Below are 25,281 nucleotides of genomic sequence, written 5' to 3' on the forward strand. Positions count from 1 at the left end.
GACTCCGCTATCTAATCGGACTAACACGAGCTGTATCTAGCAAGAACAGGCATCGGACTTTTGCTGGTAAGCTGCAGAACAGCGCAGAGACCTTGGTGGGAGGTTTCCGGACTTCTAAAAACTCCGACAGCCATCAGAGTCGAAAGTGATGGGACAGACTATTAGAACGCCATCATTTGCTGCGTGGAATTGTCTTTGTTTTCTCCCAGCATATGATATATCCATCACCTGCCGCGTCTTCTCATCCAGCCAATACTTGTCATGCTTCGCCAACTGTGTCGGTCGTTAGCTTTGGTCGCCGTAGTCCATGTCATAGGCATCCTGGCGGCTGGCGTTGATATTGAAACCTTGTTTGGGCCATATATGTCCAGGGGCACCGAGATTGCCGAATCCACCGACGCCAACTTCCCTACCGTGGTCTCACCCCGTTGGTCTGAATGGAAACCACCCACCTGGACCGGTGCCATCAAGCCCCAAACTGAGCATGACCTTCGAGAGATTGTAAGTCGAGTGAAAATTGGTTCTCTAGGGAAGATGCACTGATATGAGCTGTACCAACAAGGTTCGAATTGCTGCCTCCCACAACATATCTTTCATGGCAACCAATGGCGGCCATGGCACCGGCGTTATCTACGGTACTGTAAAAAGCATTGACGTGAATCTTGCCAATTTCAACAGTGTCAAGATTGATGTTGCCACGAATCGCCTGATTGTCGGAGCTGGCACCAAGGTCGGCGACATTACTGAGCCATTGTACAAGGCCGGCAAGACTGTCCGTAAGAACCTTCCCTCCTTTGGGCCAGGTCTTTTCTTAGGTTGACGTCTTCTACTAGCACACGCCAATAGCGCCTCTGTAGGCATGATCGGGGCAACAATTGGTGGCGGAATTGGTTTCGAGACGGGCCTGTTTGGCCTCGGGATCGACGCGCTCGAGTCTGTCCGCTTGGTGACGGCAACTGGCGACGTGGTGACGGCCTCGGACAAGTGCAACCCGGAGCTATTCTGGGCGATCCGCGGCGCAGGAGCCAACTTTGGCATCATCACGGAAGCAACGTTCAGGATGACTGATCAGCCAAACAATGGCAACGCCGTGATTGGTAGCTTTGTATATCCGGCATCGCACGCCCTGGCCGTGTTTAATCTAATGCAAGCACTTGATAATATCTTGCCAGCCGAACTAGCCTTCCAATTGGCCATTTCGTACAATCGCACGACCAACGCCTCTGAGGTCACCGTTGACTTGACACACTTTGGCTCCTGGGACACGTTTGTACCGCACTTGGATGTTGCGGAGAAACTGGGACCCATTGCCAGGACCGTCAAGAACGTGACACTGGTTGAGCTTTACGCTGGTTCTGATGGACCCCCCCAGAGCGGAGTCTACATCAGCAGTGGTACCATTGGGCTCGGCCGCACCGACCCCCAGACGATGCAGGACGTGCTGGACGAAATGACCGCATTTTACGAGGCCTACCCTGAGTACCATGGCCAGACCATTTTCCAGCACTACGCTAGCAACAACACGCTGAAGACGCCATCAGACACCACGGTATATCCATGGAGAGATACAAAGACATTTTGGTGGGTGTAATGCTGCTTTTGCACCCCTCTCCCAGTAACTACAGCTAACACTGGAATGACGCAACAGGCGCCATGAAAACATCTACACCGATCCCGCTCTGGAGGTACCATCCATTCAGCTGTTTTTATCACTCCGCGGAAAGTTGCACGCGACTAGCGGGTTCTCAGAACCTCACATCTACGTCAACTATGCGTATGGCGACGAAGGCCCTGAAGGCTGGTGGTCGGCAGCCAACCTGCCCAAGCTTAGGAAGCTCAAGCATAAATGGGACCCAAAGCGGTTGTTTGGCCTTGGAACCCCGGTGTTTTGATCAACGATGGCAGCTTGCTGGTTAAGCCCCTCTCAGCCGTAATGTAGTTGTTACGGTTAGTCTTTAGATGCCATAATTTTCCGAAGGCCAATTATGGCCTGGCTCGACTCGCATAAATTACCAGCAGGTTCTCCTCTGATGGCTGACTGTTAACAGTGATCCACATTGCATTGGATCTAAACCTATGTAATCTATTGGAAATAACTTAGGATAGCTTGGTGCATGTGCTTTTTTTAAACATATTCTCATCCACGCACTAGGAACAGAGTGACATGCAAAGCACTGAGGCTGTGTATTGTAGTCATTGTCAGTGTAAAACCCTATATCTCTTAAACATGACGCTGTGAAAGATGACATTGGAAGTAATATCCAATAAATGCCAGGAATATGTTCGTCGCCCAGGAAATACGTGAATACTGGACTTTTTCCCCTCCCAATGACTACTATATACGGCTTGAAACGACCAAGTCTCCAGACCATTCTGCTAATCGGCACTGTGCTCAGCAGGCTTTCACACATTAAAGTGAAGCAGAGGCAGGTGCGCCATCCAGCTTGAAATACCCCGGCTGCAGCGTCTGATAAACCCCCTTGGGATCATACTTGGCAGCAATTCTCTTCAGTTTGGCCTTATTGGCAGCCCCATAACCCGCAATGACATCCTGATACTTACTTGCGTAGTTCATGTAAACATACTCATGAAGCACGCCATCGTTCTTCGCTTTGGCGCTGACTGTATCCCAGAAATTCTTTGCCCACGCAACTATCGTTTCGTCGTCATCCGCATTGTCCCACCAGGTCGACATTAGCAGTAGGTGAAGTGGACCCTCCGAGGCATCTAAACCCAGCGCATTACCCCCGTTGCGCGTCATGTTCTTGAGCATGGGGATAGTAATAGCCTGGTTGACGAGGCTAGGGTTGATACCCGGAATGCTCCAAACCTGCGGAAGAACAGAGTAAAAGTACTCAGTAACCCAGTTGATAAAGCCCTCGTCCAAGCGGAGAGTTAACATCCAGTACATTTCCCGCAGTCCGTCGGGATTGGACTCCTGAACGGTGTCACAGTACTCCACTAAGGTCCTGGAAGCCGTGGTATCCTGAATTGCGGGAATATCGCGGTAGGGAGCGAAGATGGCCGGCTCACTGACGTTCTTGACATATGTAACCTCAGCGGCAGCGATGTTCTGCCCCTGAGTATGTACGAAGGCGACCCAGTGCTGCGCGTTACCGTCATTGGAGGCGCCGTTGACGACGCTAACGAAGGCGCTGATAACTTTGCTGAATTGATCCTCGGCAAAGACTCGGGTCCCACCTCGCATTTCGGGACTGGGGATCGTATAGAGGTTGAACTTGGTGACGATGCCGAAGTTATTCCCGCCCCCTCGGAGAGCCCAGTAGAGGTCAGGATAGGAGTCTGCACTAGCTGTGACGATGGCACCGCTCGCAGTAACGACCTTCGTCTCAGTGAGCTTCCAAACAAAACGTACAATGCATGGCTCATACCTCGAAGCTCTCGACATTATCGCAAGCCCAGCCGTACAGATTTGAGTAGTATGAAATCCCACCTCCGGTCGTAAGTCCTCCAACGCCAATTGTGGAAACCCGGCCGCCGACGGCAGCGAGACCATAAGGCTCTAATGCCGCGTATACTTGCACCCAGACATTGCCGGGACCAACCGACACAATAGACCTATCGTCATTCAGAGTGATGGCGTTCATATCTTTCAGCAAGACTGTAATACCACCCTGGATACTCGATGCACCCGCAAAGGCAGCATGTCCACCGCTTTTGATGGCAAAGGGACAGCCAGTGTACCTTGACAGAAGTACGAGAATTGAAACATCGGTGTTTACCGCTGGCTTGAAGATGCAGTAAGGACGGACCTCTTCCTGCTGGACCGACCAGTAGGATCCTGTGGCATTGGCGTACGCAGTAGTATTCTGCGCGAACGCTCTACTTGGTCCGTAGAGAAAGCCCAGGGCGCCGCACTGTAAAAGGTCAGGCTTCATATGCATTTCCTGGATTCATGAATCGAGGTACTGACGGCTGCACCACAGGCGGATTCGGTTGACCGCGACTGCAGCGAACTCAGGGCAGCAACCGCAGAAACATCCACCCCAAGATTATAAAGCGCGGCGTTGACATCGAAATTGTCTGGTTCAAAGACACTGGGTGGAGTCTTATCTGTTTGTGCGAGAGCAATGGCGCAGATCGCGCTCAAGAGAACAGGAAATCGAAACATGCTGCACCACAAAACCGGAAAAACGAGGAAAGGGATTGAGAACAAAAAGAAAAATCCTCGCCCCTGACGAGGACACAAATGGTCCAATTCCCTTGTCGAATGTGAGCTTGCCACGCGGAGGTTCTGCCACTAATGCCCACTAATGCACGCCATACATACAACGGGAACATTTGTCCTATGAGCATTGATAATGTGAGGCTAGTGCTTACCAGAATGCCACCTCACTCTGACATGTTGCATTAAGTATTCCCATTATTGCCGAACGGAAAGAGCATCTGCTGCCTGGCATGTACTGGCGGTTTCAGGAATGAAGCATTTATCCGTTCATGGGGACTGGCACAACCTATCTCGAACATACATCCGACTAGGTGACAGTTGCTTGATCACCAATACCCGTTTAAGAAATATATGAGCATACTCATGGTTATTGGGAAACCAACATATCAACCCTCAGTACTCTTTAACGATCCGTTATTTCTTCTGAGGTCCGGCGTTCATCCGAAATAGATTAGGCTGTGGTCTAAGGGTGGATGATTAGCATTGCTAAAATCTGTCATCTGAATCACTCCTGTTGCATCAGAGGGACTGGTTTTCGAGAAATTTTGAGAGAAATTGTGGAATCATGATATTTGATCAGAAACCCAGTCAATAGACTTCTGGTCTTCTCTAGGAAGTACCTGATCCTCATTATGGTTCTCTAACATCTTCCGTGCCATATGAGCCCCTCGATAGTGGGAATATGTATGGCTCATTTATCGAATAGCCCTGGGTGCAATCGTCACTGTAAAAACGATTACAGGAGTCTTGAACAATTGGCTCGATAAGATGCTCGATTGTCAATGAGGGTAGCCGAACAAGACCGTTATCCATTCACCTCAAGGTGTAATAATGCAGCACCGTTTGACAGAGAAAGGAGAGTCTCAATGATTTTTAGGGTCATTTCAAATGCACTGCTATAGTATATTCATCTGCAAGCATCGTTTTTCCGATACACTTCCGGGTAAGAGGACCATTGATAGACAGGAACGTGCGGCCGATAGCGAGTCCAAAAATGGTGAACGGCAGTAGTACCATGAGGCATACCATAGCTATGGGCACCCTTGACGATTAGCTAACTGGTCTCTCCAGCTGAAGTGCAGTTTGGATCTCGATTCACGCGTGTGTTCTCCAAGGGGCAGTTTGAGCAGGACTTATGAATTGGGGATAGCACTTCACAAATGTCCACTTCTACAGCCTAGTGAGCACTGTGATAAATGTGCATGTCTGACGCAGGGCTTACCTTGGAGCACATCCTGTTCGACGAGGCTCCGTATAGATTGCAAGTGACTCTCAATCACAGGGCCGCAGTGGACATTATCAGGACTAAGGCACACCTGGCACTACCTCCCATTGAGGGCCATGATGGTTACAAAGCCGCTTGCGCTAAAGCTGTCATGCAGATTTGTATATTGAAATTATCCTTTAGCTGTCCGCTGCACACACTAGAAGATGTGGCTGAACATTAGTATTAAGTGCGTCGGAGACTCGACCAATGCTCTACACGAACAATCCGAGATGATTATCTTGACTTGGCGCCCCGGTCACTTGTTCCCCAAATGCCGGTTTGTAAGAGCCCAAAACGCTCTATGTAGGTATCTTGACGAGCTCATCATTTCGTCGAGTTGCGGCTCTCCATTACGGGTGACAGGAGCGATGGTGACTTGCGGCATATCTAATTGCTCCAAATTGAATACGAGGACCGATTATAAGCCCCCCGGCACTGGAGGCGATCTTCAAAATAAACCGCCCATTATCCCGGCTGATCGACAGGATCAGCGGGCCATCTATTGGCGGGCCGTTCTCCCGTGCTGATGGCGTTGCACCCCTGCTTCAAGCTGGATCCCGCAGCGCTACTCCGTAAACATAGAAAGAATCTCGGCGACATGACGATATGCATTCTGCTGGATTCAGGCGGGTAATATCAACCAGTTATAAACCTCCTTGGGGCTCACTAAACTTCTCGGCCTGCAGCTTGCAGATGCTATCCCTGGTTCATGATGTCGAATATGCAAAGGACATCCGCTGTGGCTTATATATCCTTGTATCTGCAAACAGGTTATTGCTGCAAAACATGACTGCATGAAGATCAACTTATGCATACGTGTAGCCGAAGTCTCGAGGCTGGAAATAACTGGCTCGCATAATGCATCAGCATGTGTCGCAATGTTCACGTACATATCTTTCACCCACCTTTCATAGGCTGGAGACTGCCAGGGCTACCCACTTTCACGTCTACCGTCATTGCAATCTGTTTAAGCGAGCTCGCTGCACACTTGTATATTAACTCCGCATCATGCGCCTATGTGTTCACAATCTCCCAATAGGTGTCTCGAGTGAGCCTTGGAGGATTCAAATCCTAGCAATGTGCCTCCAGACGCCAAGATGGAGACTTCACTCGCTGCAATCAGCGAAAGCATTATTGGTCTCCGGAATATGCTCAAAAGACGATCTCATATAACCTGGGTGAGCAATACGAGGACTCAACTAATACTTGTGTCTTAGATGGAGCCGTCCCGGTCGTCCCTTGTGGGATCGATCACTGGAATACCAGGCTCGGGATGTCCTGATACAGCTAGATTGGTGCTTTTCTCGCAGCTACTTTTGCTGCCTGCAGCGAACACAACCACGGCTGACGAAAGAATGATGTCGAAGATACAAACAGCTCAGGATCGAGAAGGACGGACGTGTCATCCTTAAGAAAGTGAGATTGAGTAATGTCCCTGACCACGAACTATAAATATGGGGATGGTGTCAGTCCAGACTGCAGGCTCTCGAATGACTGACTCATTAATCAGTATCATTATCTACCATTTTGAACAATTGAGCTACGAAGATGACTGTCACAACACTTCCAGCCTTCAACGACCTGGTTGCGCATGCTCTCGTTTCTCAGAGCAGCATTCGGCCAGAGCAGCTGATTGTGCTTGATAACTCCTCCAAATACCAGCCCCATGGATTCAAACAGAACACCAACCAGGAGCAGAATCTGGCTGCCATATTCAACACCATGGCCACCCTTAACCGCCTGGCGCTCGAAGACCCGCGCACCTGCGCTGGAAAGCTAGGGCCATCCTTCCGCGATGCTCTGCTTCAGGCTGCGGATGAAATTGCCACGCTCGCCGATAACCGTCCAATCCGCTATGTTGAGCTGGGCCCTGAGCCTTGGAAATCACGGGCAATCCTCGAGCGACTCCTCGCTGCGGGTGTCAGGCTTCGCCAGTACGTGGGCATCGATATCAATCCCGAATCCGAGCAGACCATGCGCAAAGCTTTGGTGCCTGTAATCGGAGAAGAAAGATTCAGCTATTGGGTCGAGGATTTTTATAAATGCTCCGTAGCCGGTTTCCCAAAGCCTAAAGACGAAACTACTTCTACTGAGAACCTAGTCACCGTTGTGACCAACCTTGGTTTCCAGGAGGGCAATGACCTGCCTGCTCGAATTGGACCCATGTTGAAGAACATCACACGGCCGGGCGACATTTTGCTTTCAGAAATGCAGGTTTTTGGCGGCGGTGCTGATCCGGGCCTCATCGAGCAATTCTATCAGCATCCGGAAATGAATCGTTTCTCCGGTCTGGTTGGCGAATGCTTTGAGTCAGGATCAGATGGTGCTGCCGCGGCCTCGGGATCTGCAGCATCTGCAGCCAGAAAGCATGTCTTTTACCTGTTGCCCCTGCAGACCGAGATTGGAAGCGTGAATGTTGCCACCACGCTTGCTCCGGTCCGCGTCAATGGGCACAAGAAGTACGTGTTAACCAACAGTTGCCTCAAGTACACTCGGGAGCAGTTCCAGCAGGCCAGGGAATACTCGGGCGATTTCGTGGTGAAATTGTGGCAGGAGACCGGGGACAAGTCTGTGGTTTTCCAGGTGTCTCAACGACGTTAGGTGATGGCCAATAGGCAACCGTGATTCTTCATATATAAATAGCAAGGATAATAACCTGTACCTTACGAATATTATTGCGATAATCAAGGAATTCACCATGCGTGCGGGGAAGGCCAGCCACCTGTGCTGACGGAATTGTATGACTGTTTAGCCCCATCTGGTTGCATGGAGAGTAAGATCCAAGAAAGATCGACAGTGGCAGACTACCTTCATCAGTTGGATCCGTTAGATCCGTGCAGGGATTATCAAGAATCACTCAGGTACTTTGGCTCTGACGTAAATTTGACTGTCGACTACAACGATAGGTAGAGTCCAGTCCTTTAATGGAAGCCTTCCCACCAATCACTCTGGTGCAATATGCCCGGCTCTTCCTTACTCATGATCTTGCGACGCTTGGCGTTGCCCCTCCTTGCACTATCTTAGCCTTGTTGTTCGTTTTGCTCGTTTTTATATTATTTTTCTCAATTATCTCTTGTTAATTCCATCCTCCAGTATATTCGTATCAACCGTTCTCGAAATGAGTCGCCCGCAGATCTCATCTGAGAAGCCATCTCAGTGTTCTGAGAAGTCTTTGACTCAACCGGTCCATACATCTCAGGATGAAATAATCAGCTACCCGGAAGGAGGTATCGCAGCCTGGACAGTCGCGCTGGGGTCTTGGTGCTGCATGACCGCGGGCCTAGGTGTAGTGAACTCGGTGGGTGTACTGGAGGCATATGTTTCGACGACTCTGTTGACAAACACCTCCACGGACTCTACGGGGTGGATATTCGGCATTTATGTCTTCGTTTCCTACTTCTGCGGCTTACAGGTTGGTCCGATATTTGACGCCAGGGGCCCTAGGGAGCTCATCATGATAGGGAGCGTCTTGCTACTCGTGGGAACGTTTACATTGGGATTATGCACAGGTTGTCTTCTCACCATCGATTCCTCAAATGAAGTTTCTAACATGCTAGAATCAAGAGTACTACCAATTTGTCCTCGCCTTCTCGATCCTGAGCGGTATCGGCAACTCGTTTCTCTTCACCCCAGCAATGGGTGCCATCTCCCACTGGTTTGACAAACGCCGCGGCGAAGCATCCGGCTTCGCGTTCACCGGCAGCGGCTTCGGTGGCGTCCTCTTCCCCCTCATGATGCAGTCCCTGCTCCCAAAAGTGGGCTGGGCCTGGGCAACCCGCATCGTAGGCTTCGTGCTCCTCTTCCTCTGCGTGATCAGTGTCCTCCTCTGCAGAAGTCGACTCCCGCCCAAGAAAGGCGCCGCAACTTCATGGCGCGATATGCTGCCTGACCCGCGCATATTCTGGGACAGCACCGGCGCGATGGCAGTAACCACCGCCGGGGTGTTTCTCATCGAATGGGCATATTTCGTCCCCGTCACCTACGTTCCCAGCTACTATCTCACACGGCAGGGCCTTTCAAACGCCGAGGCTGTCAGTGGTGCGGCAGCGTTCGCGTACCAGCTCCTCGCCATCTTGAACGCGGTCTCCTGTTTCGGACGATATTTCATCGGCTACGTAGCGGATAAAAGCGGCCGATATAATACCATGATCGTATCGAATCTCGTCTGCCTGGCTGCTGTGATCGGTCTATGGCTGCCGGATGCATTAGCGGGAACTCCGCCGAGTAAGGCGCTGATGATCATGTTTGTGATTGTGTTTGGGTTTGCGAGCGGTTCGAATATCAGTCTGATGCCTGTGTGTCTGGGGCAGCTGTGCGACACGCAAGACTACGGGAGGTACTACGCGAGTGCGTATACAGTTGCCAGTATTGGATGTTTGACGGGCATTCCGATTGCGGGCAGCTTGATCACGGCTACTGAGGGGGGAAGGAGGGGCTTCTGGGGGGTCATCCTGTTCACTGGGCTGAGCTATGTTGCGTCTTTTGCGTGCTTTCTTTGGGTCCGCGTGCGGGTCAAGGGTTGGGATGTTAAGACTATTTGGTGATCGGATCCGCAGATATTGGATTCGGTCGGTAAACGACGCAAGCAAGTGCCCTCAACTAAGGCAACTATCAATGCTCCTTCAGAAAGGTGACCAGTAACTCTGCAAGCTTTTCTGGCTGATCCTCCGGAGAAAAGTGTCCGCTATCCTCGATAATTTCCACCTGTGAGCCAGGAATAGATTCATGCAATTTATGCGCCCAGTCAGGAACCTGCCACCCGTCATTTGCACCCCAGATCAGCTTAACAGGCAATTTCCCCAGCTCACCCAACCGGTCGGCAATTTCCAGCGTATGCTTGGGATCATAGAACCGGACCTGATGCTGGTAGAGACTCGCCTGCCCGACGGGGCCAGAAATATAGCCGAGGAAGGTCTCGAGGCTTGACCTCTCGAATTGCTCCCGCTTCTGCACAGCGGAGAGCAACCAGTCCCTGTAATGCTCGCGATGTTTCTCATCAGGCGCCCGAATCAGGGCCTCCAGCCCGTTCTCCATCTGCTTCTTAGTTCTCGCAGACGGATAACTGTCGAAACTGACTACATCCACAAGTGTCAAGGAACGAACCCTCTGCGGCGAGAAAATGGCAAAGCGCTGAGCGATCCCTCCGCCAATGTCATGGGCTACGAGATGGGTTGATTCCAGGCCCCAGTGCGCCAGTAGTTGCTCCAGAATCGGCACCTGGCCCGAAATCGAGGTATCGATGGATGGATCCCAGGGGCGCTCGGAGAGCCCGTAGCCAAGCCAGTCGAAGACATGGACTCTGTAGTGGGCGTTTGTCAAATGAGGCATGACGTTTCGCCAGATGAGAGAGCTGGACGGTGTCCCGTGTAGTAAGACGACGGGTTCTCCGGTTCGTTCTCCGTAGATGCCATAGGCGATTCGCGTACCGCGGATGAGCACGTGTTCGTTGACCAGTGGTTGCATATTCTATGCCTAAGTTTGGGATGAAAGGTAATGTAGATAGCCAAGTTGCATGAGCGAAAGATATAGGTTGCACGTGTCATGCTTATATGGCTGATGAGGATGATGATGTCATTTGTCACAGAACTTGCTAATCCCTGTCCGTCGAAGTGACTCCATACATCGTCTGCAAACATTTAGGTATCGCTTGACAGTAGTGTATACATATAATCAATTACTGACTATATAAGCGTATATCTTGTGACTACTAGTAGTCTCAGATCAATTCTCTGTGAGCACGCGGACCGTCTGGGCTGCCAGGACCAGGTCATAAGAAGCTTAAGAAGATGATGGGTTAACCTATTTATATACGAGTTGTCCTGTATTTATTTGATACATCGAGAGTCCCCACTGGATTATCCATCGCGGAGTCCCTAGATTTTTGCAACCCGTGTGTCGAGCGCTCACTTCAGAATACCCCAAAGTATGCGTTGTAACCCCACGCATTCGCTATCGGTGCTTCTGTCAGCACTTGCATACTGTGGACGGTGAAGGATGCGGTTCAAGATTGACATATTACTCACAATTCCATTGTCCATTTTGGGGTTCGATGAAGTTCAGATGGTCGCCATTAGCATTATGGTATACGAACCAATTGTAAGCATGTGCGTCACCTCCTGGTTTAGAACCGAACATGATCCCACAAAGAATGGCTATGCCCTTCGTCGCACGATGATATGTTAGGGGAGTAGTTACACAAGCAGGCGGCGCAAAAGTACAGACTTACATCAGCCCGTATCAAGTCATTGCCGTCTTTTGCCACGGCAGCTTTGAAGGTGAAGGCGAAGTCGTCACCTAGTAGACGCAAATGGAACTCTATTAGCCAAGTCCATCTATAGAGCAAGCTGGCGTGGGGCTGGGTTGCCCTACAATCAAAAACCTCTGAGCGCCATCTGAAATTATGCTGAATACCCGAAGCCGTATAGATCGCGTCCCGGAGATCTAACGGAAGAAGCAGATAATTCATATCAGCATGATAGTACTGGAAATTCGTCGGGGCCGTACGAGGGTTAGCCCTCAGGACAGCTTGTATCTCTGTCGGCGTCCGAGAGATTCGCTCAAATGACCATCTTTGATTGTCATTTGGAATATCGTGCCAACCACACACATGTGTGCTGTTATAATGCTTCATCAACCGATTGATCATCAAGACAGGGTTGTGAAATGTACCCAGATGTAGTGCCTCCTCCAGAATCGACAACAGTTCCACTCCCCTTGTTCGCGATCCTTCAATAGTGAGTAATTCCTTGAAAGCATCGCGTGTGCATAGCAAGCAGGAGTACTCACTTCCAGTATCCACTGCCCGCGTCGGTGATGAACCACTTTTGGTGATCATTGTCAAGCGTAGCCCAGCCTTGTATCTTAGTGCCATTGGCTGAGCTACTACCCGCCAAATCAAGACTCGCTAATTTCAAGTCCGAGTTATCAGTTTCAACCTCACCAGCGGCTCTCAAAGACTGAGACGCAATGGACCTACTTCCGGATCGAAGATTCACAAATCTCCACCAACCCTGTGGGTCCTTCGTAAGAAGCCAGACCTGGTTGTAGAAAGCATGATCGTGCATCTCGCTCCATCCTTGCGCCTGCGTGCCGTTGCCAGGGTCGCCTACAATATCAGCACTCGACCGCGAAAGTGATCAATTCACAACATACCGTTGGACAGCTCGAGTCTTAGCCCAGACGCGGATTTCGGAGTCAGTCGATAGACAGCATCACTCTGAATTGGGCCTGACATTTTGAGAGTATGAATTACTACTTCAAAGTGTGTAATTTTGAGTCAACAGAGGAAAGGATTTCTGGTTCCAATTACTGCAAAGTGAGGGAGGGAAGAAAGATCAATAGCCATGAATTTATAGATTTCATTCTTTAACTCAGATCACAGTATCCTGCAGGTAATCTGTGCCGACTGAAGCCGTCATACATCTTTGCAACCAAGCCATCACTAGCAATGGGAACACAGGTCTACGTGGTTTGGAAATTGTCAAAGAGGGTTGAGAAATGAGAATAATAGGCCCCTGTAGCGTAGTGTGCTCGGCATAAAAGTCTTAGTTTGTATCCGACAGCCAAAATATGCAGAAACTTGCCTTTTTAGGCAACCAATTGTCAGGCAACTGTCAGCCACATTCAATCCCCGCTTTCCGTTCTTCCTGACAACTGCAACTGACAATATTGTCAAATTGGCTCCCATCAGTTCATGTCAGCACTGCAATTTGGAACCACAGCATGGGATCAAAGAGCCCTGAAGGCCACTGGCAGGCTCCTTATGGTTTGACTTTTACCCTTCCACAAACAACAACCGTCAGCAACTCTAACTTATCCTTGCCATGTAGCCTCGAACTCCAGTGACCTCAAGCCAGCCAATCCATTAAAAAAGGCACAATGGCATTGTTTTACAAAAATGAGCCACGAGCTGATCAATGTCCCCATGAGCCATTGCCGCCGTCGCCATGGCCCAATAAGGGAGCAGTAGATCTGCCGGCTTCACGACCACTACTTGACTTATCGACACTAACAATGCGGCCTTCAAACCTAACCGACATTAGTCATAATGGAGGTCAAAACACTTACTCCTGGTTATTTATTGAGTTCATGGCGCCAGTCGCATGATACATATAGACAAGATCCTCCGACAGTCCGAAGACAACGCTGCTGCAGAAACAACTACGGCCAGGATGGACAGGATTGAGCTAAGCATGTTGAATCACAGTTGCCTGCTTGACAGATGTTCTGTAGAAAGGAATGCTGAGGGTTTATATGTTGTTTACGCCTCCCCAATGATGAGTTATCAACATTAATGATTGCGACTGATCAAGACGACATAAGCTCTGCAACTCATTTCTACCCAGTAATGCAACTGTTCAAACCACCATAATTTGTTAATTCAGCTGATGAGCAAACAAGGGCGCAGGCAGCCGACTGCGCAATCTCATATCCAGGTAATCATCCCGCAGTTCAGCTCCACAACTATGCACCTACCGCAAGCAGGACGTATGTTCAGGCAGTTCAAGCATCACAGGAGCAACAGTTAGCCAGCCACAACGGTGGGAAGACACAGCGGCTGTTTAGCTATGGAGGGATAAAGCCACATGGTGATGCAATGCAAGGTGTTTGGACAGTAACTAAAAGCGAGCCAATCGGTCTCTCCGAAAGTGCAAGTGACAGGTGCATCAAGGCCAATAGTATTCAAGATAGCGTGATAGAACCTGCATGGTTGTGATATGTGCTTCTCGACACACTGTAGTTAATGTCGACTACCCTTCAAGGTGATTAAGAGCTCTGCAGAGTACTTTCCCCCTGGTAATTGGCATCCTTAAGCAGATTTTGTTTCGTGACTTGCGGCCTTCATTATGAAAAAAAGGCAAACAATATACTTAAAAGATCACAAGACCACGGTTAAGTGTACCTATATATAAAGGAGTTCCGCTTCAACCAATCCCATTAAAGAAAGTAGACCATGGCCCCTTATCATTTAAGCAGAGCTTGCGGTCCCTAGGAAGTTTCGAGACTCTATCTGGTTCTGCTTCAAAACTGCTCGAGCAAAGTACTGATGAATTAAATCACACAACCGGAAAAGGCAGCATATCTGTCAAATGTACAAAAATCATCTTCTCGACTAAAAAAGCAACCACGCCCATAATAAACATCCTAGCTTGTATGGACCAAAAACGGACACGCGAAGCCCGAAAGCTCTTTCAGGCAACCACAATCCCAAGTGGAGCATTCTGTCTCACCTTGGGATTTCAATGCACGACATGCTCATCGTCGTCAGACAGCATGGAGGCCACCATGCACGAATAGAAGCTGCCCGGGTCGGCAGACCTTTTATAGGAATATGCATATGACGATTATCACAAGCACCGGTGCTTGCTAGGCGATCATATATAGACATATCGAATACAATATAAAGCAAGGATAGGTCATATTGACTTGCTGCTAGCAAGGAATGGTCTTCAGGAGACCTCTGTATAGATGTATATATTTGATTCCCAGAATTGGAAACTGCACATACGAATCTCATAACTGGATCACAAACACCGTGCTTCTATGTTTTATACTGGCTAGCCTTATAACTACTGCAGGGTGAATCTCAATTCTATAATTTTCTATTGAGCATTGCGCATTCCGAGTGGCTGAGTTTCCCAAACAGTGTCCAACCATAACTATCCATTTGCTATTCTCCTAGTTACATTGTAAGAGTACAGGAACCGAGCAGAAAAGTCTCAACACATATACCTGCCAACCTCCTGCGTAACTACTCAGAACTGTGGGTATACACGGATTTAAGGCAGTCAGGTAAACGGGTAACCCATCCGTATGAATAATCCGTGGCAAGGGGAAATCCCGCTTACTACGTACCAGTGCCACAATCGGATCGCATGGAGAGTTTAAACTCGCGCCACTGGGCGTATGAACCCAAGATGAACGAATGCCCGAGAACTGGATCAGCCAACGTGAGACTTTGCCGTCGATCTGTCCCCAATCGATGACGGCATAGGGCTGCCCAGAGCCAATGGTATCTCGGGCGGCGTTCTCGGCATGCCGAAGCGGATATGCAATGGTCATGGTCACTTGAAGATGAGCATAGATTGAAATTTTTTTTTTTCCCCATCTTTCATTTCTTCTCGATTTCTCAATTCACAAGTGTTTCTTCATCCCTACACCATTGGGGTTTATAAGTCTCTTGAATGTGAATTGGCTCTAAGATGGCTGAATCAGAGGTCCGCAATGGGGGTTCGTCGCAACCGGTCGATGACGCAATGCCCGCAAACTCTGCGACGAACACTCAACTGCCAAAAAAGAGTCTGATGGACAGGTTGGTGCGATGCAGTTGAAATAGTGTTGAGATACTGACTATCTTCAGAATTAAAGGGTATCTCGGTATTGAAGACCTCAGTGGCGAGATACGGGATAGCGCAGACATCGAGATTCACAGTTGGGATGGGCCGGATGATCCTGAGAATCCGTAAGTGAGAAGGGACATCAAGAAATATGATCTAATACATTTTAGATTCAATTGGAGTACCAAGTACAAATGGCTTCTTACCTTGACGGTCTGCTTCATGTGAGTTTGCAGTTGTGCTCAAATCCATAGTGACCTGCAAGACGCTGACTCTATAGTTCAATCCTGACCGGTCTCCCTGCCGGAACGTATGGATCCGGGAATAATTGGATGGAACAACAATTTCACGTCCAGAACTCTCCTTTCCCCAACCTCTACTGGGCTACGACCTCCTGGAACATGGGTGCGGCCTTCTGGCCGTTGATCTTCGTGCCTCTCACCGAATCCTCCGGTCGCATGCCTGGATACTTCGTCTCGTATATTATTCTGGTCGCTACGCTATTCGGATCGGCTTTCGCCCAAAATTTTGCTACAATTACAGTAACTCGCTTCTTTGGCGGTGGTGCGTCGTCTGTCTCGATCAACATCGTCGGAGGGAGTATCAGTGATGTGTGGAAGGGCGGCAAGGCTCGCAGCCTGCCCATGTCTCTGTTCGGGTTTACAAGCGTGATCGGGATTGCTTTAGGCCCGTTTATCGGCTCTGCCATTGTGCAGATTCACAAGAGTGATCCATGGAGATGGTAAGAGACTACATCTGTTATGGACGAACAACCTCTAATGCATGGCCACAGGATCTTCTACGTCCAAATCATTTACAACGCCGCTCTAATCCCAGTTTTCTGGCTCATCCTCCGCGAGACCCGTCCAGACGTGATCCTCAAACGACGAGCGCGCAAAATCCGCAAGGAGACTGGACGGCACGTCTACGCGGCGTCCGAGCTGAACGCCCCGAGTACGTGGCGTCTCCTCAAGATCTCCTTCGGCCGTCCTGCCCGGATGTTAGTCTCCGAGCCAGTCGTGCAGTTTTTCACCCTGTGGATCAGTTTCGCCTGGGGTATTTTGTATCTGTTCTTCTCCAGCGTGGTCCAGACATACAGCACCAACTATGGTTGGGGCGTATTGGCCACCGGTCTTGTCCAGCTAGCCATCTCCGTCGGAGCCGTCATCGCCACTGCCATCAATCCCTTCCAGGACTGGCTCTACCTGCGTTCTGCGAAGCGAAACACCGAAAGGCCCGGCCGTCCTATTCCTGAGGCTAGACTGTACACTTCCATCCCTGGTAGCTTACTGTTCACCGCTGGACTGTTCTGGTACGGCTGGGCCAGTCAGCCCGACGTCCATTGGATTGTTCCCACGATTGGAATCACGGCCACTGGAATTGGAATCTACGCAATTTACATGGGTGTCGTCAACTATCTGACTGACGCATATGAGAAATACGCTGCCTCGGCATTGTCGGCCGCGTCTTTGGGTCGAAACTCGTTTGGAGCGTTCCTCCCGCTTGCATCGCCGCAGTTGTTTAGTAATCTCGGCTTTGGATGGGCTGGCTCATTGCTGGGGTTCATTGGAGCTGCTCTGTCGCTTGTGCCTGTGGTCCTGGTGCTCAAGGGGCCGCAGATTCGGAAGAGGAGTCCGTTCATGCGTGAGTCCACGTGGGATCCAGAAGAGACGAGTGAGAGGGAGGAGAATGCGGCTGAGAAAGGATCCAATGTTTGATTCCTGAATAGATTGGAATTGGTTAGTATTATGTGGATGGTGTATAGAGTCATGTGACAAGTGATGATGATGACGATATTGATATGAATTCTGGGATGCCGTACGGCAACTCAAAACGGAAGTTGAGAAGTCTGAGGTGGACATGGTCACTGATGAGCTGATGACGCTGTATAAACCTGATAGATATATTCATGATGCTTTAGTCTACGTTAGAAACTATGTACATATTTGATACTGTGTTATGTCTATGTACCTTTCTATGCATGAGCCAACTCTCACCTACCGGACAACCCGCTTCTCCTTGCCCAACTGCAGCCTCCTCTTCCACTTCGCTTTACTCTTACGCATCGCCCTCTGCGTCCTCTCCCATGGATAGTTGATAGGCGATTCGCCTCCAGTGAAGATCATAAAGTCGTACAGGAACGCTCCCATAAACGAACCGGTCAAGGACCCCGCCCACGGCCCATAGAACCAGTACGGATTCGTGAACAGCTCTCTCCCGTATCCCAGCGCCAACAGTGCCAGTCGCGGCCCAAAATCCCGGCTCGGGTTGAATGCCGCCCCTGTCTGATACGAGAAGGTCATGCTGAGACACGCAACGACGAAGCCGATAATCAGCGAGTTCATGCCTGCACCGGGAGGAGCGTTCTGATCGTCGCCAAGTGCAAGGACGGTTACGGTCAGACAGAGCGTTCCGATGAATTCATTGAAGAAGGCAGTCCCGGGCCCGATCCAGGTTTGCCGCTGGCTGGTGATGAAGCTGTTGATGATATCGGTGGGAGTGTTCGCGATTAAGTAATGCTGGATGGAATGGTAGTACAGCCCATACACCGAAAGGGCGGCGATAAACGCGCCCAGGTACTGCGCCACGAAGTAAGCAGGCATCTTTCGCTTGGGGAATCCGCGGTAGAACCACAGCATGATCGTGATGGTCGGGTTGAGGTGTGCACCGGATACACCACCAGAAATGTAGATGGCCATCATGGCGGCGAATCCCCACGCCCAGGCAGTGGTGTTGGGGTTCCCTGCGCCGGTCAGGGTCACGGACAGATCCGCGGACAGACCGACGGTTAGCTGGACAAAGACCGCCAGTGCCTCGGCGAGCTCCTCGCGGTGGTGCGTACGGATGACGGACCAGGTCGTGTGATTATTGTGCACTTCCTCCTCGACAAGCTCCTGGACGAGCGGGTGCAGGTCTTCCGGGTACGCCGCATGGTCAAGCGTAGGAAAGTCGCCCATGTCATCCTTGTCCTCGTGCTCATCCTTGTCCTCGTGCTCATCCTCGTATTCGTGGTCGTGCTCGTCTAGATGCGGGTCGATCTCCTCGGGCACGGGCTGCAGAGGTTCAGTGCTGAGCTCCTGCTGCGCCAGGGGAGACTGCGGCTGCTCAGGGACTTCAGGCTGCGTCTTCGCCGGATGCTCACCTTCCTCTAAGGTCGATAACTGGTCCACCGCTCCTTCCACGTATGAGGGGCGACGCATACGAGCGGACGAGGTACGCGATAACCGCCGGGTTGACGCGGTCTCCCCTGTCAGTATCTTATTGACGAAATTGTTCTCGCGCTGCACCCGCGCATCCTCCACCTGCGCGGCCATCTTGCGCGGATCCGCGGTCTTCTCGATCTGACCAGCTTCGAGGTCATTGGGATCAACATCCAGCCCCATCTTCTGCGAATTCTCCGCCGGCAACTGGGCGTTCGCCCGCGCCTCCAGTAACTCCTCCTTGGTGGGAACCATGCCCGGCCGCACCACACGCGGCAGGGGCTTCGCCAAACTCCATACTGGCTTTGCGTTAGCGGGCTGCTCATAGGCAGGGTTGAGCTCAGTGTATCCTGGATGCACGAAGGGTTCATGAGCAAGTCTAAGCTGAGGTGTTTCCTCTGGACCGGCCAGTGTGAATTGTCCTCGTGTTCGCTGTGCCAGAGTGGTCCGGGATGTGAGGCTGGGTACTCCGCTGCGCCGAGACGCGGCCGTGCTTCGTCGCCGGATGCCAGAATTGGCTGGCCCTGATGCTTCGGGGCCTTCCAGGGCAGAGGCTCGTCTTGTGGGTGAGATTAAATCCGCGCGGCCGGCGCCTGGAGTGCTCCTGGTGGGTGATGGAGCTGCTTCTGTTGGATCTCGTAGGCGTCGTGTTGCTTCGGACTATCTGCTGTTAGTATATGTCTTGTGCTTCTACGGGAGTCGTATAGTTTTACGTACCTTCGCCCGCGGGCGTCTGGGAGGTCTTTCGTCCATACTGTGTTACTCCTCAATCGTTCCAGTCAGGCCAATCTGAGTATCAATTGATATATTCAAGAGGTAGTAAACAGACAACGAAAATATCCACTGAGAGAGGAATTGACTTTTCCACCCACTGAAACCTCGGTTAATAACACAGCACCGGATGACAGGCAACTTGCGCAATGCCATTGATTACAGGCTACTTAATACCGGAAAAGCGAAAGATTGAGCTCATCTCTTGTTTGGTGTTGAATTGTGGGCACATGGCGTAATGCGTGGATCTTATCTGGGTCCTCGGCAACAGATCAGTCAATTGACATTCAATATCGTTGATTCTCCTGGCGTGTCGATCAACTGGGTAACCTATCAACAATCTCAAACACATTTGTGACCCACATTACATCACAATGGATATTGTTATCCTGGTTTGTTGTGGGTCATTGTCTTGAAATTTGTGATGTTCCTGATGAGCCAAGCACAGCCCGTAGATATACCCGCAAATTCTGTTCTCCACCAATGATATTACTGTGCCTCTCAGATTGAGATTAATAATTGAGCCATTGCATAGCGGGCAACTGATGTCATACCCGTTCAGCGTACAGCATTCATGAAAAGTACATGTGAACTTGATCAAGCATCGCTTGGCGTTTCCTTAGCACCCACAGCAACTGGAGATATCGAAGCCAACGCAGTCCCTCCTCCCTCTTTTGCACGGTCTTCCCTCCGCCTCCGAAGCACCCGGCCACAGATAACACACTCGAGTATCGAAAACATCAAACGAGACACGCTACATCGTCAGCTAAATCGCTAAACCAGTGGAGAAACATACAGAAATGCAATCATCAACGTGAACGCCAGGTCCAGTGTGTCCATCCACGGACGCGGATAATCAGACGGGGCATCGGCCAGACTCCAGTCGCTAAAAGCCGCCTGGAGGCATCCGATAACTCCCAGAATCATTGATATGACGTTTCCGAAAACTAGCATGCCCACGTGCATCCGCTTGAGGGTGAATGAGGCGTCCAGAAGACCGCATACTTCGACCAGGTCGACGACTATTGCGGCGGATATCTGGGAAGTCAGATACGTCCACAATTAAAGCGACGGTCGCTTACTGAGAAAATGGCAAAATAGAATGTGTGCCCCTCACCCCAGTGAGTTGCGAGATATAACATGTAATAGAAACATGCTATGCTGAGCGCTAGTCCACCCAGCCTGATGGCTAGCTGAATGAAGGCCGGGACTTGTGGGACTCGTGATCGAGACATATTGCAATCTGGAGAGAACTTCACATACTGATGAATATGGAATAACCCTACGTTCTTCTTCTGGGGATGTCAGAGTTTTGTGTCTGCATTCACATGGACTACATGGCTGTGGCTTAGACCATGAGTTACAAGAACTTGTACCTTGTCCGCCATATTCTCAGCGAAACAGCTGCTAATTTTGAAAGGGGTATTGGCTCTAAGGTTCGGCTAACGGAGCTTTGGCCGGGCCAGCGTGATACTAATATCAGTCTGCTTCGTTATAGGCTGCGCACAACATTGCCAAGGCTGGTGGACGTTATTCGAGCCAATTGCACAATCGTCTGGCGCCAACTGTAGAGGCTCAAGGTCCTTTTGTTCTGGACTACATCTGTTAGAGCCCATTCATTTGGTATTCCATAATCGAAGTCAACCTGAAGCCGTTAATATTATGTTATCTTACAAGTCGACAGGAACTCAAGATTGGACTCCTTTGCGGGTGTTAGACTGTGGCCCTATGTGGAATAGAAGACCGATGACTCGTTTTGCCTCTACCTTAGCGTGGTAATGATCCATGACACTTCGGCTAGCGCCCTGCATGTCTCGCTTTCACATGCGATGTAATCTGTCATCTTACCTCGAGCTAGGCAGTCACATTGGTGTTGACTAGTCGGATAAATGTCTGACTCCAGAGCACGAGACAGTTCGGCTATCAAGCAGAGCATGGGAACATGTATCACCCAATGCACAATGCGGTGATAGACCAACCATTAGCCTTCCCGGCACAGAAGAAGCTTATCTCATCTACTTGTGGATCATGACCTCGGGGTGGTGGAGAGTTGGTGCAAACGGTCTCTGGTTCTTGTTCGATGGCGCCTGTCGTCTTCGACTCAAGATTTGTAGAGAGAGAAATCATCACTCCAGATAGGTCTGATGAGGCTGTTTCTACACATGTAAGCAGCACAAAGATCCGTTAAAAAATAACTCACTCGAGCCGAAAAAGTTCAACTCCGCACCATCATCTTAGTTATGATACGTCCTGTCACTTTCTGACGATGCCGAAATGAATAACTCGTCCAGGTCTCGAAGGGACAGTTCTACAAGTCGGCTTTATGCTCACACTCTTAGCCCGAGTATCCTCATCCACAAGGCAATCTGATCCATTCATTCGTCATTGGTATGTGGTTGATATTGAATGGGCTTTGGAGAAATTCATTCCGGGTCGAACTTGAGGTGCCATGAGGCTGGCTCTTGCTGCATGGCAGCCCAGGGGTGAACGCTGTCCATAGTCGAGTTAGATGATATGCCGTTTCCATCGTCGACGACGAGTGCCATAATTATCGGTTGTCAAAAGCTGAATGAGAAGATCAATTCCTGGATGCATCCCATGAAAAACTAACTGTGCAGAGGGATCAACAAAACGCGATGGAATGACCCGGTAAAGGGGGTTACCTCCCTTCGCTTCACGACACCGATTTCCAGCTTGGAATGTAGGTCGGACATGACATTCCTGCGGTTTATGATGATTGAATCGATATTTCGCGTGTTTGTGGACCTGAGCTGTCTGAGAGTCCGTGCGCGATCAAGCTTTTTGCGTTGATCAAGTGGACGAGAGGCTATTGCGATGAATGCTCGATCCACAACAGGCCAAGTTCGCATAGTAGACCCCTCGCTTTTGAATCGATAACTTCGGTTATCAGCGCCCTCCATTCCGATAGATGAGGACTTCCGCCACATCTGATGAGCAAGCCCTGGCCGCGCACAGTCTGATATCTATGTGTCTGCGTTTGTATTGGATATGGGCTGAGTCTTGGCGGCACTTGTTAATCTTGGACGCTTTCTGATTTGCTATTGGATCGCCCGCTTGCCTAAATTCGTGAATTCAATTTGCTAATCGTGAGACTACAGGGCACACGATGTAACGTCGCTAAGTATATCAAGCCTTGCACCGGATTGAGATATTCATGCCTTCTTGAGGATACTCAACACTCTGACCCCTCAGCTGATAGCAAGGCTTAAGACGGTGGTCGTTATGCGTCATGGCATATACACAAGCGGAGTTAAGCAGCTACTTCGACCGTGTTAACCTGCCTAATGACATCCGCGACGTCTTATTAGCAGGTAGGGACCGCCTAGAGGCGCTGACATGTCTTCTCCATCACCATCTGGCGGCAGTCCCCTTTGAAAATACAGCTCTTCACTATACCGCCGACCGCCTCCTACTTCTAAGCCCGTCGTTACTATACGAGAAGATCGTTCGGCGCCGGCAAGGAGGGACCTGTTTCCAGATCACTCGATTATTCGGCGAAGTGTTGCTGGCCCTGGGATATGAGCTGTACATGAGCGGGGCACGGACGAACAAATCAACCAGCGTGGCAGCGCAAGACAAGGATCTTGGCCGCGCGCATTTTGGAGATTGGTATTCTTTCCCTTTTCTTGGCCACATCATTATCGGTTTATGCATGCTGACGGTAAAAGGCAACATATGATTCTCATCGTCCGGCTAGACGGGAATGACTACCTCGTGGACGCAGGATTTGGCCCCAATGGCCCGGTTGACCCTGTCCTGCTTCAAGATGGACTCAAATTTACTGATGGTGATGGGAACCTCGGACGGCKGGGCAGAGTTATTTATGCCCCGATTGACCAGGGTCGTGCCAGGCATCTCAAGTACTGGCGTCTGCAGTTTCTGTTTGACAGCAGTCCGGACTGGGTGGACATATATGCCTTCACGGAGAGCGAGTGGCTTGAGAGTGATTATCAAGCTGCAGAGCGCGCGGTCCGTGGTAACAAACGAGCTTGGTTTATGTACCGAGTGATTGCATTTCAGCTCGTCCTGAAAGACAGGAGGCCAGTCGGGTGGGTGATGATTTGGAATGACGCTATGAGTTGGTTCCAAGGAGGCAAATTGGCGCGGAAAATGAAATTCAAGTCTGAAGAGGAGAGGATCAATGCCTTAGAGAGCGTGTTTGGAATTAAGCTGGAAGATGACGAGAAGAAAGAGATTGTTGGAACAGTAGCATTCTTAGGCGCGAAACCAAAGATTTAGACACATTAGGCAGAAGAGCCCATCTACATCAAACTCTTATCTCGTATATTCTTAGACAAGCGAGGTCTTCTACTAACCCAATTGTAGTTAGGATCCAGCATCTGGCGATGCGGGGTAGATGCATTGTCGTTATGTGCGTCATGAGTGGCCAAGGCTGTGCTACTTGGCGAATCTCTCTACACACAGAACCTGGAGAAAACTCAGATTATATTCTCTGCAGCTTCATTCAACCCACTTTCCTTCCAATCCGGGCACTCAAAGTTCATCATGGAGGGTCGCTGTCAATGTGGAGCCATCCGATTCACTACACCACTTCCAGCACCTTACAAGATATACGCCTGCCACTGTACTGAATGCCGCCACCAGTCTTCATCTTATTGTGGCATAACAGCCGTCTTCCCTTGGTTTGAAATACCGATGGTCAATCCAGATGGCACTGCGAGAATCGGTACCTATACACGGCGAACCTTGAAAAGTAGAGAGCTGGAATGCTTATTTTGCTTATCATGTGGATCACGACTTATACATCGCACTCACGGAGAGGATACCCTAAGCGTGAAAGGTGGCTGTCTGGAGGCTCTGACGAGGGAAATGATGTCGAAAGCTGTGCATATTTGGTGTAAGGAAGCAGTGATGCAGATACCACCCGGCGCAGAATGCTGGCAGGAGGAGCCGGAGGATTAGCAGTGTTTGGGCTTGAGTGCGAAGCTGCTCTGGGTTCTGCTGGTAGATCATATGGTTAAATATAACGTCCGTCGTCAGCTACAAGCGGACTAGAGTTGCAGGATATGATCGATGCTGATGTACGTGGTATTAGTATTGAAGAACCAGTATCACCCAACTTAAATACATCATGATCTCATAATTTGATTATGATGCTATTTCACATTGTTTCGTTCTTCTGCTCCAAGAACGTTTATTGCAAACCCACAACAAGCCTCGTGTCGTGTTGACCTGGGCCGCTGAACTCGCGAACCACCATCTCGCATCTCCATGGAGCCTAGTCTTGGACTCTGAGACTCCGGTCTCAATCACAAGCAATGGCCACCCTTGGGCTAACTTCTGTCCTGTTATAATGATGCGATAAACTAGTATCTGCATCTTTGCTGCTCTTTCCAGCCACAGTTGGTCTGTAAGTTGTGTTCCCAGCCCATAGCATCCTGTCCCTTGATCTTGGTCTGGAATGTAACTTTGGGTACAGCGTCAAATAGCTATCTCAGTATAAGGGTATGCCATCGGGTAGTAGGTTTCGGCCAC

General features: G+C 50.1%; 10 protein-coding genes across 10 annotated transcripts; 5 read left to right on the forward strand and 5 right to left on the reverse strand.

The window, feature by feature from the left end:
* Positions 1–261: 261 nt before the first annotated feature.
* On the forward strand, positions 262–1,892 carry Asppvi_005808 (FAD-binding oxidoreductase; the record flags this gene model as incomplete). The annotated part of the gene is made up of 4 exons (XM_043301721.1): positions 262–501; positions 563–776; positions 834–1,581; positions 1,649–1,892. 4 exons carry the CDS (start codon positions 262–264, stop codon positions 1,890–1,892), a joined length of 1,446 nt encoding a protein of 481 aa, XP_043157656.1.
* Positions 1,893–2,410: 518 nt separating this feature from the next.
* On the reverse strand, positions 2,411–4,132 carry Asppvi_005809 (FAD-binding oxidoreductase; the record flags this gene model as incomplete). The annotated part of the gene is made up of 3 exons (XM_043301722.1): positions 2,411–3,358; positions 3,393–3,878; positions 3,935–4,132. 3 exons carry the CDS (start codon positions 4,130–4,132, stop codon positions 2,411–2,413), a joined length of 1,632 nt encoding a protein of 543 aa, XP_043157657.1.
* A 2,872-nt stretch (positions 4,133–7,004) lies between these two features.
* On the forward strand, positions 7,005–8,057 carry Asppvi_005810 (uncharacterized protein; the record flags this gene model as incomplete). Its single annotated transcript, XM_043301723.1, has 1 exon — positions 7,005–8,057. One exon carries the CDS (start codon positions 7,005–7,007, stop codon positions 8,055–8,057), a length of 1,053 nt encoding a protein of 350 aa, XP_043157658.1.
* A 517-nt stretch (positions 8,058–8,574) lies between these two features.
* Asppvi_005811 (uncharacterized protein) lies at positions 8,575–10,000 on the forward strand (the record flags this gene model as incomplete). Its single annotated transcript, XM_043301724.1, has 2 exons — positions 8,575–8,868; positions 9,014–10,000. 2 exons carry the CDS (start codon positions 8,575–8,577, stop codon positions 9,998–10,000), a joined length of 1,281 nt encoding a protein of 426 aa, XP_043157659.1.
* Positions 10,001–10,067: 67 nt separating this feature from the next.
* Asppvi_005812 (alpha/beta fold hydrolase) lies at positions 10,068–10,919 on the reverse strand (the record flags this gene model as incomplete). Its single annotated transcript, XM_043301725.1, has 1 exon — positions 10,068–10,919. The coding sequence occupies one exon, from the start codon at positions 10,917–10,919 to the stop codon at positions 10,068–10,070; it is 852 nt and encodes a 283-aa protein (XP_043157660.1).
* Positions 10,920–12,238: 1,319 nt separating this feature from the next.
* On the reverse strand, positions 12,239–12,690 carry Asppvi_005813 (uncharacterized protein; the record flags this gene model as incomplete). The annotated part of the gene is made up of 2 exons (XM_043301726.1): positions 12,239–12,561; positions 12,609–12,690. 2 exons carry the CDS (start codon positions 12,688–12,690, stop codon positions 12,239–12,241), a joined length of 405 nt encoding a protein of 134 aa, XP_043157661.1.
* Positions 12,691–15,211: 2,521 nt separating this feature from the next.
* Positions 15,212–15,518, reverse strand: Asppvi_005814 (uncharacterized protein; the record flags this gene model as incomplete). The annotated part of the gene is made up of 2 exons (XM_043301727.1): positions 15,212–15,217; positions 15,312–15,518. The coding sequence occupies 2 exons, from the start codon at positions 15,516–15,518 to the stop codon at positions 15,212–15,214; spliced, it is 213 nt and encodes a 70-aa protein (XP_043157662.1).
* Positions 15,519–15,658: 140 nt separating this feature from the next.
* On the forward strand, positions 15,659–17,511 carry Asppvi_005815 (putative MFS multidrug transporter; the record flags this gene model as incomplete). Its single annotated transcript, XM_043301728.1, has 5 exons — positions 15,659–15,768; positions 15,817–15,918; positions 15,964–16,017; positions 16,074–16,535; positions 16,587–17,511. The coding sequence occupies 5 exons, from the start codon at positions 15,659–15,661 to the stop codon at positions 17,509–17,511; spliced, it is 1,653 nt and encodes a 550-aa protein (XP_043157663.1).
* Positions 17,512–17,790: 279 nt separating this feature from the next.
* Positions 17,791–19,746, reverse strand: Asppvi_005816 (uncharacterized protein; the record flags this gene model as incomplete). The annotated part of the gene is made up of 2 exons (XM_043301729.1): positions 17,791–19,653; positions 19,711–19,746. 2 exons carry the CDS (start codon positions 19,744–19,746, stop codon positions 17,791–17,793), a joined length of 1,899 nt encoding a protein of 632 aa, XP_043157664.1.
* Positions 19,747–23,014: 3,268 nt separating this feature from the next.
* Positions 23,015–24,024, forward strand: Asppvi_005817 (arylamine N-acetyltransferase family protein; the record flags this gene model as incomplete). The annotated part of the gene is made up of 2 exons (XM_043301730.1): positions 23,015–23,394; positions 23,454–24,024. 2 exons carry the CDS (start codon positions 23,015–23,017, stop codon positions 24,022–24,024), a joined length of 951 nt encoding a protein of 316 aa, XP_043157665.1.
* Between the last annotated feature and the right edge of the window lie 1,257 nt (positions 24,025–25,281).

The sequence above is a fragment of the Aspergillus pseudoviridinutans genome, assembly GCF_018340605.1.
Source record: "Aspergillus pseudoviridinutans IFM 55266 DNA, scaffold_4, whole genome shotgun sequence".
Classification (NCBI taxonomy): domain Eukaryota; kingdom Fungi; phylum Ascomycota; class Eurotiomycetes; order Eurotiales; family Aspergillaceae; genus Aspergillus; species Aspergillus pseudoviridinutans.